At 38.3% G+C, this 21,331-nt stretch overlaps 1 protein-coding gene across 1 annotated transcript in view; it reads left to right on the forward strand.

Moving 5' to 3' along the window:
* LOC128659783 (gastrula zinc finger protein XlCGF26.1-like) overlaps positions 1-21,331 on the forward strand; it is a 126,928-nt gene that overhangs the window by 91,842 nt on the left and 13,755 nt on the right. Inside the window, exon 3 of the mRNA XM_053713356.1 lies at positions 21,202-21,317. Within this exon, the coding sequence (XP_053569331.1) occupies positions 21,299-21,317 (19 nt within the window). The 5' untranslated portion in view covers positions 21,202-21,298. The remainder of the gene's footprint in view (positions 1-21,201; positions 21,318-21,331) is intronic.

A 21,331-nucleotide genomic window follows, 5' to 3' on the forward strand; every position in this document is an offset into this window, starting at 1 on the left:
ACATTTACACACAGATGTACTTATTAAATCACACTATAAAGCCTTGGTACATTTACACACAGATGTACTTATTAAATCACACTATAAGCCTGGGTACATTTACACACAGATGAACTTATTAAATCACACTATAAGCCTGGGTACATTTAGACACAGATGTACTTATTAAATCACACTATAAAGCCTAGGTACATTTACACACAGATGTACTTATTAAATCACACTATAAGCCTGGGTACATTTACACACAGATGTACTTATTAAATCACACTATAAAGCCTAAGTACATTTACACACAGATGTGCTTATTAAATCACACTATAAAGCCTGGGTACATTTACACCCAGATGTACTTATTAAATCACACTATAATGCCGGGGTACATTTACACACAGATATGTACTTATTAAATCACACTATAAAGCCTGGTTACATTTACACACAGATGTGTACTTATTAAATCAAACTATAAAGCCTGGGTACATTTACACACAGATGTTCTTATTAAATCACACTATAAAGCCTGGGTACATTTACTCACAGATGTACTTATTAAATCACACTATAAAGCCTGGGTACATTTAGACACAGATGTACTTATTAAATCACACTATAAAGCCTGGGTACATTTACAGACACATATGTACTTATTAAATCACACTATAAAGCCTGGGTACATTTACACACAGATATGTACTTATTAAATCACACTATAAAGCCTGGTTACATTTACACACAGATGTGTACTTATTAAATCATACTATAAAGCCTGGGTACATTTACACACAGATGTACTTATTAAATCACACTATAAAGCCTGGGTACATTTACACACAGATGTACTTATTAAATCACACTATAAAGCCTGGGTACATTTACACACAGATGTACTTATTAAATCACACTATAAAGCCTGGGTACATTTACAGACACATATGTACTTATTAAATCACACTATAAAGCCTGGGTGTATTTACACACAGATATGTACTTATTAAATCATACTATAAAGCCTGGGTACATTTACACACAGATGAACTTATTAAATCACACTATAAAGCCTGGGTACATTTACACACAGATGTACTTATTAAATCACACTATAAAGCCTGGGTACATTTACACACAGATGTACTTATTAAATCACACTATAAAGCCTGGGTACATTTACACACAGATGTACTTATTAAATCACACTATAAGCCTGGGTACATTTACACACAGATGAACTTATTAAATCACACTATAAGCCTGGGTACATTTACACACAGATGTACTTATTAAATCACACTATAAAGCCTAGGTACATTTACACACAGATGTACTTATTAAATCACACTATAAGCCTGGATACATTTACACACAGATGTGCTTATTAAATCACACTATAAAGCCTGGGTACATTTACACACAGATGTACTTATTAAATCACACTATAATGCCGGGGTACATTTACACACAGATATGTACTTATTAAATCACAATATAAAGCCTGGATACATTTACACACCAATGTACTTATTAAATCACACTATAAAGCCTGGGTACATTTACACACAGATTTGTACTTATTAAATCACACTATAAAGCCTGGATACATTTACACACAGATGTACTAATTAAATCACACTATAAAGCCTGGGTATATTTACACACACATATGTACTTATTAAATCACACTATAAAGCCTGGGTACATTTACACACAGATGCACCCAGGCTTTATAGTGTGATTTAATAAGTACATCTGTGTGTAAATGTACCCAGGCTTTATAGTGTGATTTAATAAGTACATATCTGTGTGTAAATGTACCCAGGATTTATAGTGTGATTTAATAAGTACAGATGTGTTTGTAAATGTAGCCAGGCTTTAAAGTGTGATTTAATAAGTACATATGTGCGTAAATGTACCCAGGCTTTATAGTGTTATTAAATCACACTATAAAGCCTGTGTACATTTACACACAGATGTACCTAATAAATAAGTACATTTACACACAGATGTACTTATTAAATCACACTATATAGCCTGGGTACATTTACACACAGATGTACTTATTAAATCACACTATAATGCCTGGGTAAATTTACACACTGATGTGTACTTATTAAATCACAGTATAAAGCCTGGGTACATTTACACACAGATGTACTTATTAAATCACACTATAAAGCCTGGGTACATTTACACACAGATGTACTTATTAAATCACACTATAAAGCCTGGATACATTTACACACATATATACTTATTAAATCACACTATAAAGCCTGGGTACATTTACACACAGATGTACTTATTAAATCACACTATAAAGCCTGGGTACATTTACACACAGATGTACTTATTAAATCACACTATAAAGCCTGGGTACATTTACACACAGATGTACTTATTAAATCACACTATAAAGCCTGGATACATTTACACACATATATACTTATTAAATCACACTATAAAGCCTGGGTACATTTACACACAGATGTACGTATTAATTCACACTATAAATCCTGGGTACATTTACACACAGATATACTTATTAAATTACACTATAAAGCCTGGATACATTTACACACAGATATGTACTTATTAAATCACACTATAAAGCCTGGATACATTTACACACATATGTGTACTTATTAAATCACACTATAAAGCCTGAGTACATTTACACACAGATGTACCTATTAAATCACACTATAAAGCCTGGTTACATTTACACACACATATGTACTTATTAAATCACACTATAAAGCCTGGGTACATTTACCACCGACCTAAAGTAGCAAAACAGACCTTATACCTAAATAGGGAAGATGGCGGCCTAGGAATTCCAAACCTGACTATTTTATGATAGCACTTACTGCTGCATTGAATTATAACAACCCTTTTAAGCCATAAATCCAACTAGAAGTGGTGCTCACCAAAGTGTTGGATTCCTACAAGATACAGACCAACAACATGCACCACCAACTACTATGTAGAAAGCACACTGAAAAGATGGGACAAAACCATCCAATTAAATCACACAATCTCAAGCCAAATATCCCCTCTCACCCCACTCTGGGGACACCCATTGTTCCTCCAGCCCGAATTGACACAAACAATCTCCATAACTGATCGATTACAACAACTACCAATATCCTCATTGTTTAAAGACAGACATAACAGAACGCAAAATGACTTACAACAATGTATCGGAACACCTTTTCACAAATGGTTTATATATTTTCAAATTCGTAACGCAATCCAAATAAATACACATATGCTAAATTTCGTTGGACCTAACACACCATTTGAATCCTTATGTATTAACTCTTTACTACACCATTTGAATCCTTAGTATGCTTAGAGGCTGCTTCCCAACACATAAACCCCTATACAACTAAGTGGGAAAATGAACTGCAAGAAACATTTACAGAACAACAATGAAGCAATTTTTTTTAAATTGACTAAGAAAGCATCCATCTCCCCAATCATTGTAGAACTTAACTACAAAATCCTATTAAGATGGTACCTCACACCCCACCGACTCCACAGTATCTTCACTGGTGCCTCCTCACTGTGTTGGCGACATTGCGGTGAAATAGGCACTCTCCCATATCTGGTGGCATTGTCCTCAGATAAAAACATTTTGGGAAAACCTCACCTTACACATTAACTCAATGTTAGGCACAACACTCGAACTTGACCTCACCCAAATTCCGTGTCTGTATCATAGCAAATTGTTACAATGTATGATAAATTGCGCCAAGAGATTTAATACCTAGATTTTGGAAAAAAGCGACAACACCCATCTTACAAATGTGGCTAAAGGAAGTGGTCATGTTCTCTCTTTGGAAAAACTCCACTACTGCTTTCAAGGTAAAGCTGATTTTATATTAGACCTTATATTTGTATGGGACCAGAAAACAACCTAAAAAGTACTTTTGACATAAAACCTTCTTCTCATCTCCCTCCCCTTCCTCCCCTTCTTTAACTTATTTCCTCTCCTACTTTTCACCCTCTTTAGAAATATCCTTCATTTCTTTCATGTAATTGGCAAGAGTCCATGAGCTAGTGACGTATGGGATATACATTCCTACCAGGAGGGGCAAAGTTTCCCAAACCTCAAAATGCCTATAAATACACCCCTCACCACACCCACAATTCAGTTTTACAAACTTTGCCTCCCATGGAGGTGGTGAAGTAAGTTTGTGATAGATTTCTACGTTGATATGCGCTTCGCAGCAGGCTGAAGCCCGGTTTTCCTCTAAGAGTGCAGTGAATGTCAGAGGGATGTGAAGAGAGTATTGCCTATTTGAATACCATGGTCTTCCTCTAGGGGATCTATTTCATAGGTTCTCTGTTATCGGTCGTAGAGATTTCTTCTCCTACCTCCCTTTTCAGATCGACGATATACTCTTATATACCATTACCTCTTCTGATTCTTGTTTCAGTACTGGTTTGGCTATCTACTATATGTAGATGAGTGTCTTAGTATAAGTAAGTCTTATTTTATTCATGACACTCTAAGCTATGTTTGGGCACTTTATATGTAAAGTTCTAAATATATGTTTTAAACTTATATTTTCCATGATTCAGGATAATCGGTATTCCTTCTTTCAGACTGTCAGTTTCATTTTTTTGGGAAAATGCATATGAATAAATATTTTTCTTACCTTAAAAATTTCAATTGGACTTTTTTCTTCTAAATTGCGGGCTGTTAGGCTCGCGGGTGCTGAAAATGCTTCAATTTATTGCGTAATTTTTGGCGCAAGACCTTTTTGCCGCAAAAATTTCGTCATTTCCGGCGTCCTAGTTGATGCCGGAAGTTTTCACATGGTTGCGTCATTTTTTGACGCATGTGTGTTACAGACGTTTTTGGCGCCAAAAAATGTGGGCGTCATTCTTGGCGCCAAAAAATGTGGGCGTCATACTTGGTGCCAAAAATGTGGGCTTCATACTTGGCGCCAGTTTTTTTCACATTATTTCAGTCTCACTTTTTTGTTGTTTCAGGTTGCTAGAGGCTTGTTTGTTTTGCATTTTTTCCCATTCCTGAAACTGTCATTTAAGGAATTTGATAATTTTGCTTTATATGTTGTTTTTTCTATTACATATTGCAAGATGTCACTACCTGACCCTGGATCAGAATCTACTTCTGGAAAGATGCTGCCTGATGTTGGTTCTACCAAAGCTAAGTGAATTTATTGTAAACTTTTGGTAACTGTTCCTCCGGCTGTAGTTTGTGTTAGTTGTCATGATAAACTTTCTAACGCAGATAATGTTTCCATTAGTAATAATCCATTACCTGTTGTTCCTTCAACATCTAATGTTCAGGATGTTCCTGTTAATGTAAGAGAATTTGTTTCTAATTCTATTCGGAAGGCTCTAGCTGTTATTCCTCCTCCTAGTAAACGTAAAAGGTCTTTTAAAACTTCTCATATTTCAGATTAATTTTTAAATGACCGCCATCATTCTGACTTATCTATTTCTGATGAGGATCTATCTGGCTCAGAAGATTCTGCCTCAGATATTGACACTGATAAATCTTCATATTTGTTTAAGATGGAGTTTATTCGTTCTTTACTTAAAGAAGTGTTGATTGCATTAGATATGGAGGAGTCTAGTCCTCTTGATATTAAAACTAATAAGCGTTTAAATTCAGTTTTTAAACCTCATGTAGTTATTCCAGAAGTTTTTCCAGTTCCTGATGCTATTTCAGAAGTAATTTCTAGGGAATGGAATAGTCTGGGTACTTCATTTATTCCTTCACCAAGGTTTAAGAAATTGTACCCTTTGCCATCTGATAGATTAGAGTTTTGGGAAAAAATCCCCAAAGTTGATGGGGCTATCTCTACTCTTGCTAAACGTACTACTATTCCTATGGCAGCTAGTACTTCTTTTAAGGATCCTTTAGATATGAAGCTTGAATCCTTTCTAAGGAAGGCTTATTTATGTTCAGGTAATCTTCTTAGACCTGCTATTTCTTTGGCTGATGTTGCTGCAGCTTCCACTTTCTGGTTGGAGGCTTTAGCGCAACAAGTGTTAGACCATAATGCTTATAGCATTGTTAAATTTCTTCAACATGCTAATAACTTTGTTTGTCATGCCATTTTTGATATCATTAGAATTGATGTCAGGTATATGTCTTTAGCTATTTTAGCTAGAAGAGCTTTATGGCTTAAGTCTTGGAATGCAGATATGACTTCTAAGTCAACGTTGCTTTCTCTTTCTTTCCAAGGTAATAAACTATTTGGTTCTCAGTTGGATTCAATAATTTCAACTGTTACTGGGGGGAAGGGAGCCTTTTTGCCTCAGGACAAAAAATCTAAAGGTAAATATAGGGCTGCTAATCGTTTTCGTTCCTTTCGTCAGAATAAGGAACAGAAGTCTGACCCTTCCCCTAAAGGAACAGTTTCCGTTTGGAAACCTTCTCCAGTCTGGAATAAATCCAAGCCTTTTAGAAAGGCAAAACCAGCTCCTAAATCCGCATGAAGGTGCGGCCCTCATTCCAGCACAGTTGGTAGGGGGCAGGTTACGATTTCTTTCATGTAATTAGCAAGAGTCCATGAGCTAGTGACGTATGGGATATACATTCCTACCAGGAGGGGCAAAGTTTCCCAAACCTTAAAATGCCTATAAATACACCCCTCACCACACCCACAAATCAGTTTTACAAACTTTGCCTCCTATGGAGGTGGTGAAGTAAGTTTGTGCTAGATTCTACGTTGATATGCGCTCCGCAGCAGGTTGGAGCCCGGTTTTCCTCTCAGCGTGCAGTGAATGTCAGAGGGATGTGAGGAGAGTATTGCCTATTTGAATGCAATGATCTCCTTCTACGGGGTCTATTTCATAGGTTCTCTGTTATCGGTCGTAGAGATTCATCTCTTACCTCCCTTTTCAGATCGACTGTCATGTTCTGTCTCAGGATATCATGTGAGAACCTCATTGTCTGGAACAGTTGCTTTAAAGGAAGATTAGTAAAAGCCATACTGATTGAAAATGATAACAAATTTATTTAAACAACAAAATACTTTGATTAAGCAAATACTTGCAGAATCTTTAAATATGCTACTCAGGTATGTTAAGACCACATACGGCAGGAGTGAAAATAAACAAACAAAGTAAGCAGAGATGCAGATTCAAAAAGGAAAGTCTTTCTCCTGGCAATAGCTGAGTGCAGGAATTGCAAAAAGCAGGAAACAAACTTGTAGATTGGCAACAGGTTTAAAGGTAAAGGCTTTCTCCTGGTAATACCTTGTAAACAGGTACAAAGGTGAAGTCTTTCTCCTGGCAATAGCTGAGTGCAGGAATTGCATAAAGCAGGAAACAGGTTCTGACTTGACAAAACAGATCCAATGTGAAGACACCAATGCAGACTAAAAGCCATCCTTAAATAGGAAGGTTTTGCACAGGGTTGGTTCTGATTAATTCCAGAATTGAGAACACCTGTGTGTTGCACAGGTGTAATAACAAGTAAGGCAAATAGTTATTGATCAGATCTTTTAAGTTCCTTGCTATTCCTAGAACTGGCTGTGGCTCAACACACAAGCAAACCGACTTACAAGCACACAGGAATAGTAACCACAGAGCCACAGGTTCAAATCCCCACACAGCCCTTCTTAGCAGAATGCCTCCCAGACCTTTTCTTTTTCTTTTTAATCTGGAGGCTTGGTTCCTGACATCGACGATATACTCTTATATATATATATACCATTACCTCTGCTGATTTTCGTTTCAGTACTGGTTTGGCTTTCTACAACATGTAGATGAGTGTCCTGGGGTAAGTAAGTCTTATTTTCTGTGACACTCTAAGCTATGGTTGGGCACTTTTTTATAAAGTTCTAAATATATGTATTCAAACATTTATTTGCCTTGACTCAGGATGTTCAACATTCCTTATTTTCAGACAGTCAATTTCATATTTGGGATAATGCATTTGAATCAATCATTTTTTCTTACCTTAAAAAATGTGACTTTTTTCCTGTGGGCTGTTAGGCTCGCGGGGGCTGAAAATGCTTCATTTTATTGCGTCATTCTTGGCGCTGACTTTTTTGGCGCAAAATTTTTTTTCTGTTTCCGGCGTCATACGTGTCGCCGGAAGTTGCGTCATTTATGACGTTCTTTTGCGTCAAAAGTGTCGGCGTTCCGGATGTGGGGTCATTTTTGGCGCCAAAAGCATTTAGGCGCCAAATAATGTGGGCGTCTTATTTGGCGCTAAAAAAATATGGGCGTCACTTTTGTCTCAACATTATTTAAGTCTCATTATTTATTGCTTCTGGTTGCTAGAAGCTTGTTCACTGGCATTTTTTTCCCATTCCTGAAACTGTCATTTAAGGAATTTGATCAATTTTGCTTTATATGTTGTTTTTTCTATTACATATTGCAAGATGTTCCACGTTGCAACTGAGTCAGAAGATACTTCAGGAAAATCGCTGCCCGGTGCTGGAGCTACCAAAGCTAAGTGTATCACTTTTGGTATCTGTTCCTTCAGCTGTTGTTTGTATTAAATGTCATGACAAACTTGTTAATGCAGATAAAATTTCCTTTAGTACTGTTATATTACCTGTTGCTGTTCCATCAACATCTAATACTCAGAGTGTTCCTGATAACATAAGAGATTTTGTTTCTAAATCCATTAAGAAGGCTATGTCTGTTATTTTTCCTTCTAGTATACATAAAAGTCTTTTAAAACTTTTCTCTTTTTTCAGATGAATTTTTAAAATGAACATCATCATTCTGATACTGATAATGGTTCTTCTGGTTCAGAGGTTTCTGTCTCAGAGGTTGATGCTGATAAATCTTTGTATTTGTTCAAGATGGAATTTATTCGTTCTTTATTTAAAGAAGTATTAATTGCATTAGAAATAGAGGATTCTAGTCCTCTTGATACTAAAACTAAACGTTTAAATAAGGTTTTTAAATCTCCTGTAGTTATTCCAAAAGTGTTTCCTGTCCCTGATGCTATTTCTGAAGTAATTTTCAGGGAATGGAATAATTTGGGTAATTCATTTACTCCTTTTAAAACGTTTTAAGCAATTATATCCTGTGCCATCTGACAGATTAGAGTTTGGGACAAAATCCCTAAGGTTAATGGGGCTGTCTCTACTCCTGCTATATTTTTAGCGGATGTTGCTGCAGCTTCAACTTTTTGGTTAGAAGTTTTAGCGCAACAAGTAACAGATCATAATTCTCATAGCATTATTATTCTTCTATAACATGCTAATTATTTTATTTGTGATGCCATCTTTGATATCATTAGAGTTGATGTCAGGTATATGTCTCTAACTATTTTAGCTAGAAGAGCTTTATGGCTTAAAACTTGGAATACTGATATGTCTTCTAAGTCAACTTTGCTATCCCTTTCTTTCCAGGGTAATTAATTATTCGGTTCTCAGTTGGATTCTTTTATCTCAACTGTTACTGGAAGGAAGGGAACTTTTTTACCACAGGATAAATAATCTAAGGTAAATTTAGGTCTAATAATTGTTTTCGTTCCTTTTATCACAACAAGGAACAAAAGCCTGATCCTTCATCCTCAGGAGCGGTATCAGTTTGGAAACCATCTTCAGTTTGGAATATATCCAAGCCTTATAGAAACCCAAAGCCAGCTCCTAAGTCCCCATGAAGGTGCGGCCCTCATTCCAGCTCAGCTGGTATGGGGCAGTTTACGTTTTTTTCAAAGAAATTTGGATCAATTCCGTTCACAATCTCTGGTTTCAGAACATTGTTTCAGAAGGGTACAGAATTGGCTTCAAGTTAAGGCCTCCTGCAAAGAGATTTTTTTCTTTCCCGTGTCCCAGTAAACCCAGCAAAGGCTCAAGCATTTCTGAAATGTGTTTCAGATCTAGAGTTGGCTGGAGTAATTATGCCGGTTCCAGTTCTGGAACAGGGGCTGGGGTTTTATTCTATCTCTTCATTGTACCAAAGAAGGTCTATTCCTTCAGACCAGTTCCGGATCTATCAATATTGAATCGTTATGTAAGGATACCAACATTCAAGATGGTAACTGTAAGGACTATCCTGCCTTTTGTTCAGCAAGGGCATTATATGTCTACAATAGATTTACAGGATGCATTTCTGTATATTCCGATTCATCCAGATCACTTTTAGTTTCTGAGATTCTCTTTTCTAGACAAGCATTACCAGTTTGTGGCTCTTCCGTTTGGCCTAGCATCAGCTCCAAGAATTTTTACAAAGGTTCTCGGTGCCCTTCTGTTTGTAATCAGAGAACAGGGTATTGGTTTTTCCTTATTTGGACGATATCTTGGTACTTGCTCAGTCTTCACATTTAGCAGAATCTCATACGAATCGACTTGTGTTGTTTCTTCAAGATCATGGTTGGAGGATCAATTTACCAAAAAGTTCATTGATTCCTCAGACAAGGGTAACCTTTTTAGGTTTCCAGATAGATTCAGTGTCCATGACTCTGTCTTTATCAGACAAGAGAAGTCTAACATTGATATCAGCTTGTCACAATCATTCCCTTTGGTAGCCTTATGCATGGAAATTTTAGGTCTTATGACTGCTGCATCGGACGCGATCTCCTTTGCTCATTTTCACATGCGACCTCTTCAGCTCTGTATGCTGAACCAATGGTGCAGGGATTACACAAAGATATCTCAATTAATATCTTTAAAACCGATTGTACGACACTCTCTGACATGGTGGACAGATCACCATCGTTTAGTTCAGGGGGCTTCTTTTGTTCTTCTGACCTGGACTCTAATTTCACAGATGCAAGTCTTACAGGTTGGGGAGCTGTGTGGGGGACTCTGACGGCACAAGGGGTTTGGGAATCTCAGGGGGTGAGATTACCGATCAATATTTTGGAACTCCGTGCAATTTTCAGAGCTCTTCAGTCTTGGCCTCTTCTGATGAGAGAGTCGTTCATTTGTTTTCAGACAATGTCACAACTGTGGCATACATCGATCATCAAGGAGGGACTCACAGTCCTCTGGCTATGAAAGAAGTATCTCGAATTCTGGTTTGGGCGAAATCCAGCTCCTGTCTAATCTCTGCGGTTCATTTCCCAGGTATAGACAATTGGGAAGCGGATTATCTCAGTCGCCAAACGTTGCATCCGGGCGAATGGTCTCTTCACCCAGAGGTATTTCTTCACATTGTTCAAATGTGGGAACTTCCAGAAATAGATCTGATGGCTTCTCATCTAAACAAGAAACTTCCCAGGTATCTGTTCAGATCCCGGGATCCTCAGGCGGAGGCAGTGAATGCATTATCACTTCCTTGGAAGTATCATCCTGCCTATATCTCTCCACCTCTAGTTCTTCTTCCAAGAGTAATCTCCAAGATTCTGAAGGAATGCTCGTTTGTTCTGCAGGTAGCTCCAGCATGGACGGATCTTGTTCGGATGGCCTCTTGCCAACCGTGGGCTCTTCCGTTCAGACCAGACCTTCTGTTGCAAGGTCCTTTTTTTCCATCAGGTTCTCAAATCTTTAAATTTAAGGGTATGGAGATTGAACGCTTGATTCTTGGTCAAAGAGGTTTCTCTGACTCTGTGATTAATACTATGTTACAGGCTCGTAAATCTGTATCTAGAGAGATATATTATAGAGTCTGGAAGACTTATATTTCTTGGTGTCTTCTCATCTTTTTTCCTGGCATTCTTTTAGAATTCTGAGAATTTTACAGTTTCTTCAGGATGGTTTAGATAAAGGTTTGTCCGCAAGTTCCTTGACAGGACAAATCTCTGCCCTTTCTGTTCTTTTTCACAGAAAGATTGCTAATCTTTCTGATATTCATTGTTTTGTACAAGACTTGGTTCGTATAAAACCTGTCATTAAGTCAATTTCTCCTTCTTGGAGTTTGAATTTGGTTCTGGGGGCTCTTCTAGCTCCTCCTTTTGAACCCATGCATTCATTGGACATTAAACTTCTTTCTTGGAAAGTTTTGTTTCTTTTGGTCATCTCTTCTGCCAGAAGAGTCTCTGAATTATCTGCTCTTTCTTGTGAGTCTCCTTTTCTGATTTTTCATCAGGATAAGGCAGTGTTGCGAACTTCTTTTGAATTTTTACCTAAGGTTGTGTATTCTAACAACATTAGTAGAGAAATTGTGGTTCCTTCATTATGTCCTAATCCTAAGAATTCTAAGGAGAAATCATTGCATTCTTTGGATGTTGTTAGAGCTTTGAAATATTATGTTGAAGCTACTAAGTCTTTCCGAAAGACTTCTGGTTCTAGAAAGGGCCAGAAAGCTTCTGCCATTTGTTTGGCATCTTGGTTGAAATCTTTATTTCATCATGCCTATGTCGAGTCGGGTAAAACTCCGCCTCTAAGGATTACAGCTCATTCTACTAGGTCAGTTTTTACTTCCTGGGCGTTTAGGAATGAAGCTTCGGTTGTTCAGATTTACAAAGCAGCAACTTGGTCCTCTTTGCATACTTTTACTAATTCTACCATTTTGATGTGTTTTCTTCTTCTGAAGCAGTTTTTGGTAGAAAAGTACTTCAGGCAGTGGTTTCAGTTTGAATCTTCTGCTTATGTTTTCATTAAACTTTATTTTGGGTGTGGATTATTTTCAGCAGGAATTGGCTGTCTTTATTTTATCCCTCCCTCTCTAGTGACTCTTGCGTGGAAAGATCCACATCTTGGGTAGTCATTATCCCATACGTCACTAGCTCATGGACTCTTGCTAATTACATGAAAGAAAACATAATTTATGTAAGAACTTACCTGATAAATTCATTTCTTTCATATTAGCAAGAGTCCATGAGGCCCACCCTTTTTTGTGGTGGTTATGATTTTTTTGTATAAAGCACAATTATTCCAATTCCTTATTTTTTATGCTTTCGCACTTTTTTCTTATCACCCCACTTCTTGGCTATTCGTTAAACTGATTTGTGGGTGTGGTGAGGGGTGTATTTATAGGCATTTTAAGGTTTGGGAAACTTTGCCCCTCCTGGTAGGAATGTATATCCCATACGTCACTAGCTCATGGACTCTTGCTAATATGAAAGAAATGAATTTATCAGGTAAGTTCTTACATAAATTATGTTTTTTCAAAGATGTTTGGATTCAGAACATTGTTTCACAAGGGTACAGGATAGGTTTCAAGGTAAGACCGCCTGTGAGAAGATTTTTTTCTCTCACGCATTCCAGTAAAGGCTCAGGCGTTTCTGAAATGTGTTTCAGACCTAGAGTCGGCTGGGGTAATTGTGCCAGTTCCAGTTCTGGAACGGGGTCTGGGGTTTTACTCAAATCTGTTCATTGTACCAAAGAAGGAGAATTCCTTCAGACCAGTTCTGGATCTAAAAATATTGAATCGTTATGTAAGGATACCAACATTCAAAATGGTGACTATAAGGACTATTCTGCCTTTTGTTCAGCAAGGACATTATATGTCTACAATAGACTTACATGATGCATATCTTCATTTTCCAATTCATCCAGATCACTATCAGTTCCTGAGATTCTCTTTTCTAGACAAGCATTACCAGTTTGTTGCTCTTTCGTTTGGCCTAGCAACAGCTCCAAGGATCTTTTCAAAGGTTCTTGGTGCCCTTCTCTCTGTAATCAGAGAACAGGGTATTGCGGTATTTCCTTATTTGGACGATATCTTGGTTCTTGCTCAGTCTTTACATTCTGCAGAATCTCATACGAATCAACTTGTGTTGTTTCTTCAAAGACATGGTTGGAGGATCAATTTACCAAAGAGTTCCTTGATTCCTCAGACAAGGGTAACCTTTTTGGGTTTCCAAATAGATTCAGTGTCCATGACTTTGTCTCTAACAGAAAAGAGACGTCTGAAATTGGTTTCAGCTTGTCGAAACCTTCAGTCTCAGTCATTCCCTTCGGTAGCTTTGTGCATGGAAATTCTAGGTCTCATGACTGCTGCATCGGGCGCAATCCCTTTTGCTCGTTTTCACATGAGACCTCTCCAGCTTTGTATGCTGAACCAATGGTGCAGGGATTATACAAAGATATCACAATTAATATCCTTAAATCCCAATGTTTGATCTTCTCTGACTTGGTGGTTGGATCACCATCGTTTAATTCATGGGGCCTCTTTTGTTCGTCCAACCTGGACTGTGATCTCAACAGATGCGAGTCTTTCAGGTTGGGGAGCTGTATGGGGATCTCTGACAGTGCAGGGGGTTTGGGAATCTCAGGAGGCGAGATTACCAATCAACATTTTGGAACTCCGTGCAATTTTCAGAGCTCTTCAGTTCTGGCCTCTTCTGAAGAGAGAATCGTTTATTTGTTTTCAGACAGACAATGTCACAACCGTGGCGTATGTCACTCATCAAGCTGGGACTCACAGTCCTCAGGCTATGAAAGAAGTATCTCGGATACTTGTATGGGCGGAATCCAGCTCCTGTCTAATCTCTGCGGTTCACATCCCAGGTATAGACAATTGGGAAGCGGATTATCTCAGTCGCCAGACGTTACATCCGGGCGAATGGTCTCTTCACACAGAGGTATTTCTTCAGATTGTTCAAATCTGGGGACTTCCAGAAATAGATCTGATGGCTTCTCATCTAAACAAGAAACTTCCCAGGTATCTGTCCAGATCTAGGGATCCTCAGGCGGAAGCGGTGGACGCGTTGTCGCTTCCTTGGAATTATCAACCTGCTTATATCTTTCCGCCTCTAGTTCTTCTTCCAAAAGTGATTTCCAAAATCCTAATGGAGCGTTCGGTGGCTCCAGCATGGCCTCACAGGTTTTGGTATGCGGATCTCGTTCGGATGGCCAGTTGCCAATCTTGGACACTTCCGTTAAGGCCAGACCTTCTATCTCGAGGACCATTTTTCCATCAGGATCTCAAATCATTAAATTTGAAGGTATGGAGATTGAACGCTTGATACTTAGTCATAGAGGTTTCTCTGACTCATTGATTAATACTATGTTACAGGCTCGTAAATCTGTGTCTAGAAAGATTTATTACCGAGTCTGGAAGACTTACATTTCTTGGTGTTCTCATAAATTCTCTTGGCATTCTTTTAGAATTCCTAGAATTTTACAGTTTCTTCAGGATGGTTTGGATAAGGGTTTGTCTGCAAGTTCCTTGAAAGGACAAATCTCTGCTCTTTCTGTTCTTTTTCACAGAAAGATTGCTAATCATCCTGATATTCATTGTTTTGTACAGGCTTTGGTTCGTATCAAGCCTGTCATTAAGTCAATCTCTCCTCCTTGGAGTCTTAATTTGGTTTTGAGGGCTTTACAGGCTCCTCCGTTTGAGCCTATGCATTCTCTGGATATTAAATTACTTTCTTGGAAAGTTTTGTTCCTTTTGGCCATCTCTTCTGCTAGAAGAGGTTCTGAGTTATCTGCTCTTTCTTGTGAATCTCCTTTTCTGATTTTTCATCAGGATAAGGCGGTGTTGCAGACTTCATTTAAATTTTTACCTAAAGTTGTGAATTCTAACAACATTAGTAGAGAAATTGTTGTCCCTTCATTGTGTCCTAATCCTAAGAATTCTCTGGAGAGATCTTTACATTCTTTGGATGTAGTAAGAGCTTTGAAATATTATGTTGAAGCTACTAAAGATTTCAGAAAGACTTCTAGTCTATTTGTTATCTTTTCTGGTTCCAGGAAAGGTCAGAAGGCTTCTGCCATTTCTTTGGCGTCTTGGTTAAAGTCTTTGATTCATCATGCTTATGTAGAGTCGGGTAAATCCCCGCCTCAAAGGATTACGGCTCATTCTACTAGGTCAGTTTCTACTTCCTGGGCTTTTAGGAATGAAGCTTCTGTTGATCAGATTTGCAAAGCAGCAACTAGGTCTTCTTTGCATACTTTTACTAAATTCTACCATTTCAATGTTTTTTCTTCTTCAGAAGCAGATTTTGGTAGAAAAGTACTTCAGGCAGCTGTTTCAGTTTGATTCTTCTGCTTATTATTTCAATTTTTTGATTTGGGTTGTGGATTATTTTTTCAGCGGAATTGGCTGTCTTTATTTTATCCCTCCCTCTCTAGTGACTCTTGCGTGGAAGTTCCACATCTTGGGTATCTGCTATCCCATACGTCACTAGCTCATGGACTCTTGCCAATTACATGAAAGAAAACATAATTTATGTAAGAACTTACCTGATAAATTCATTTCTTTCATATTTGCAAGAGTCCATGAGGCCCACCCTTTTTTGTGGTGGTTATGATTTTTTTGTATAAAGCACAATTATTCCAATTCCTTGTTTGATGCTTTCGCTCCTTTCTTATCACCCCACTTCTTGGCTATTCGTTAAACTGAATTGTGGGTGTGGTGAGGGGTGTATTTATAGGCATTTTGAGGTTTGGGAAACTTTGCCCCTCCTGGTAGGAATGTATATCCCATACGTCACTAGCTCATGGACTCTTGCCAATATGAAAGAAATTAATTTATCAGGTAAGTTCTTACATAAATTATGTTTTCTTTACGGTCACACGGCTACGCTGATTATAGTGCCTCTAATTTATGTTATCAGTAGTGACTGTAATTTGTATTTATATTTTACTTTATTCCACAAATGTTATGTGCTAATGTTATTCATGTTCTGTGCATTTTTTTTAAAATTCAATAAAAAACAATTTAATAAAAAAAATAACTGTTTGTTGTTTTGTTATTTATTTTCATTATTAAATTGTACACAGCCTTTTAATGACCTGAGGCTCTGACTCCTACTTAGCTTATGCAGGAGTTCACATTATATAAAAATATGTGTCTGTTATTGGCTGATAGCTGTCACATGGTACAGGTGTAGAACTACATTTATCAGAAAACAATTTACTATGGCCTAGATTTGGAGTTTGGCGGTAGCCGTGAAAACCAGCGTTAGAGGCTCCTAACGCTGGTTTTAGGCTAACTCCGGTATTTGGAGTCACTCAAAATAGGGTCTAACGCTCACTTTTCAGCCGCGACTTTTCCATACCGCAGATCCCCTTACGTCAATTGCGTATCCTATCTTTTCAATGGGATCTTCCTAACGCCGGTATTTAGAGTCGTGTCTGAAGTGAGCGTTAGAAATCTAACGACAAAACTCCAGCCGCAGAAAAAAGTCAGTAGTTAAGAGCTTTTTGGGCTAACGCCGGTTCATAAAGCTCTTAACTACTGTACTCTAAAGTACACTAACACCGATAAACTACCTATGTACCCCTAAACCGAGGTCCCCCCACATCGCCGCCACTCGATTAAATTTTTTTAACCCCTAATCTGCCGACCGCCACCTATGTTATACTTATGTACCCCTAATCTGCTGCCCCTAACACCGCCGACCCCTGTATTATATTTATTAACCCCTAATCTGCCCCCCACAATGTCGCCGCCAGCTACCTACAATAATTAACCCCTAATCTGCCGACCGCAAAGCGCCACCACCTACATTATAGCTATGTAACCCTAATCTGCTGCCCCTAACACCGCCGACCCCTATATTATATTTATTAACCCCTAATCTGCCCCCCTCAACGTCGCCTCCACCTGCCTACACTTATTAACCCCTAATCTGCAGAGCGGACCGCACCGCTACTATAATAAAGTTATTAACCCCTAATCCGCCTCACTAACCCTATAATAAATAGTATTAACCCCTAATCTGCCCTCCCTAACATCGCCGACACCTAACTTCAATTATTAACCCCTAATCTGCCGACCGGAGCTCACCGCTATTCTAATAAATGTATTAACCCCTAAAGCTAAGTCTAACCCTAACACTAACACCCCCTAAATTAAATATAATTTTAATCTAACGAAATTAACTCTTATTATTATTAAATAAATTATTCCTATTTAAAGCTAAATACTTACCTGTAAAATAAATCCTAATATAGCTACAATATAAATTATAATTACATTGTAGCTATTTTAGGATTAATATTTATTTTACAGGCAACTTTGTAATTATTTTAACCAGGTACAATAGCTATTAAATAGTTAAGAACTATTTAATAGTTACCTAGTTAAAATAATTACAAAATTACCTGTAAAATAAATCCTAACCTAAGTTACAATTAAACCTAACACTATACTATCATTAAATTAATTAAATAAAATACCTACAATTACCTACAATTAAACCCTAAATTACTAAAGTTCAAAGCTCTTTTACCTTACCAGCCCTGAACAGGGCCCTTTGCGGGGCATGCCCCAAGAAGTTCAGCTCTTTTGCCTGTAAAAAAAAACATACAATACCCCCCCAACATTACAACCCACCACCCACATACCCCTAATCTAACCCAAACCCCCCTTAAATAAACCTAACACTAAGCCCCTGAAGATCATCCTACCTTGTCTTCACCTCACCAGGTATCACCGATCCGTCCTGGCTCCAAAATCTTCATCCAACCCAAGCGGGGGCTGGCGATCCATCATCCGGTGGCTGAAGAGGTCCAGAAGAGGCTCCAAAGTCTTCATCCTATCCGGGAAGAAGAGGCGATCCGGACCGGCAACCATCTTGATCCAAGCAGCATCTTCTATCTTCATCCGATGACGACCGGCTCCATCCTGAAGACCTCCACCGCGGACCCATCTTCTTCCGGCGACGTCCAACTGAAGAATGACGGTTCCTTTAAGGGACGTCATCCAAGATGGCGTCCCTCGAATTCCGATTGGCTGATAGGATTCTATCAGCCAATCGGAATTAAGGTAGGAATATTCTGATTGGCTCAGAATCAAGTTCAATCCGATTGGCTGATCCAATCAGCCAATCAGATTGAGCTCGCATTCTATTGGCTGTTCCGATCAGCCAATAGAATGCGAGCTCAATCTGATTGGCTGATTGGATCAGCCAATCGGATTGAACTTGATTCTGATTGGCTGATTCCATCAGCCAATCAGAATATTCCTACCTTAATTCCGATTGGCTGATAGAATCCTATCAGCCAATCGGAATTCGAGGGACGCCATCTTGGATGACGTCCCTTAAAGGAACTGTCATTCTTCAGTTGGACGTCGCCGGAAGAAGATGGGTCCGCGGTGGAGGTCTTCAGGATGGAGCCGGTCGTCATCGGATGAAGATAGAAGATGCTGCTTGGATCAAGATGGTTGCCGGTCCGGATCGCCTCTTCTTCCCGGATAGGATGAAGACTTTGGAGCCTCTTCTGGACCTCTTCAGCCACCGGATGATGGATCGCCAGCCCCCGCTTGGGTTGGATGAAGATTTTGGAGCCAGGACGGATCGGTGATACCTGGTGAGGTGAAGACAAGGTAGGATGATCTTCAGGGGCTTAGTGTTAGGTTTATTTAAGGGGGGTTTGGGTTAGATTAGGGGTATGTGGGTGGTGGGTTGTAATGTTGGGGGGTATTGTATGTTTTTTTTTACAGGCAAAAGAGCTGAACTTCTTGGGGCATGCCCCGCAAAGGGCCCTGTTCAGGGCTGGTAAGGTAAAAGAGCTTTGAACTTTAGTAATTTAGGGTTTAATTGTAGGTAATTGTAGGTATTTTATTTAATTAATTTAATGATAGTATAGTGTTAGGTTTAATTGTAACTTAGGTTAGGATTTATTTTACAGGTAATTTTGTAATTATTTTAACTAGGTAACTATTAAATAGTTCTTAACTATTTAATAGCTATTGTACCTGGTTAAAATAATTACAAAGTTGCCTGTAAAATAAATATTAATCCTAAAATAGCTACAATGTAATTATAATTTATATTGTAGCTATATTAGGATTTATTTTACAGGTAAGTATTTAGCTTTAAATAGGAATAATTTATTTAATAAGAGTTAATTAATTTCGTTAGATTAAAATTATATTTAACTTAGGGGGGTGTTAGTGTTAGGGTTAGATTTAGCTTTAGGGGTTAATACATTTATTAGAATAGCGGTGAGCTCCGGTCGGCAGATTAGGGGTTAATAATTGAAGTTAGGTGTCGGCGATGTTAGGGAGGGCAGATTAGGGGTTAATACTATTTATTATAGGGTTAGTGAGGCGGATTAGGGGTTAATAACTTTATTATGATAGCGGTGCGGTCCGCTCGGCAGATTAGGGGTTAATAAGTGTAGGCAGGTGGAGGCGACGTTGTGGGGGGCAGATTAGGGGTTAATAAATATAATATAGGGGTCGGCGGTGTTAGGGGCAGCAGATTAGGGGTACATAAGGATAATGTAAGTAGCGGCGGTTTACGGAGCGGCAGATTAGGGGTTAAAAATAATATGCAGGGGTCAGCAATAGCGGGGGCGGCAGATTAGGGGTTAATAAGTGTAAGGCTAGGGGTGTTTAGACTCGGGGTACATGTTAGGGTGTTAGGTGCAGACGTAGGAAGTGTTTCCCCATAGCAAACAATGGGGCTGCGTTAGGAGCTGAACGCAGCTTTTTTGCAGGTGTTAGGTTTTTTTCAGCTCAAACAGCCCCATTGTTTCCTATGGGGGAATCGTGCACGAGCACGTTTTTGAGGCTGGCCGCGTCCGTAAGCAACTCTGGTATCGAGAGTTGAAGCTGCGTTAAATATGCTCTACGCTCCTTTTTTGGAGCCTAACGCAGCCTTTATGTGGACTCTCAATACCAGAGTTATTTTTATGGTGCGGCCAGAAAAAAGCCAGCGTTAGCTACGCGGGTCCTTACCGACAAAACTCTAAATCTAGCCGTATGACTTTAAAAAGAGAAGTAGGTTTTATTGCATTGTATTTTTATTATGCATTTGTTGATTTTGTAATTCTATATGTTATGGTCCTTTTAAATGGACTGAATTTGCCAAAAGAACATATCTCATATTATCACTCCTTGTAAACAAAAAAACTTTCTTTTCTTAACTCTATCCACAATAACAATTGAAATTAAAATTTTAGTTCCTATCTTGCAGTATGATTTAAGACAACTCAGCATTGACCAAGAGAAGTTTAAGGACTGGGGGTGGAGCACATGACAAAATGTCTGACAGTGAGAATTAGTAGGAAGTACAATATCAATACTGCAGTATCCAATGTATCTTATATTTAAACCACTGATTTTAAACATTTTATTTCAGGAGAAAATCTTGTTTCATATAAATGATAGAAAATAAAGATTATAATATATTTGTAAAGTTGTGATATGGCCCCACTTAAATTGATTTTTTACCATTATGTTGTATAGATCTGTGAAGATTCATTTTTAAGGGTCAATTATAACACCCACATAGTTAACTGTAATAAATGCTTGTGGTAAATCAACATCACATATGTAATAACCTAAACAGCTGATCTGTATCTCATGAATTGTTATGCGTGCCTTTAATTATACCATACGTACAGTTAATCAGAACCATTATTTATTATTATCTGGCTAAACCATTTAATATACTTTTTACAGACACGGCCAGCGCACTGAGAGATATCAGGCATTGATGTAACTGGAGTGAATAAGGGAATCTTCTTCCTGAGCACAGACATTGGAGCCTGTTGTCACCATGAACTCATATGTGTTAGGTGAGTAAAATAGA

This window comes from Bombina bombina, chromosome 5, assembly GCF_027579735.1.
Source record: "Bombina bombina isolate aBomBom1 chromosome 5, aBomBom1.pri, whole genome shotgun sequence".
Classification (NCBI taxonomy): domain Eukaryota; kingdom Metazoa; phylum Chordata; class Amphibia; order Anura; family Bombinatoridae; genus Bombina; species Bombina bombina.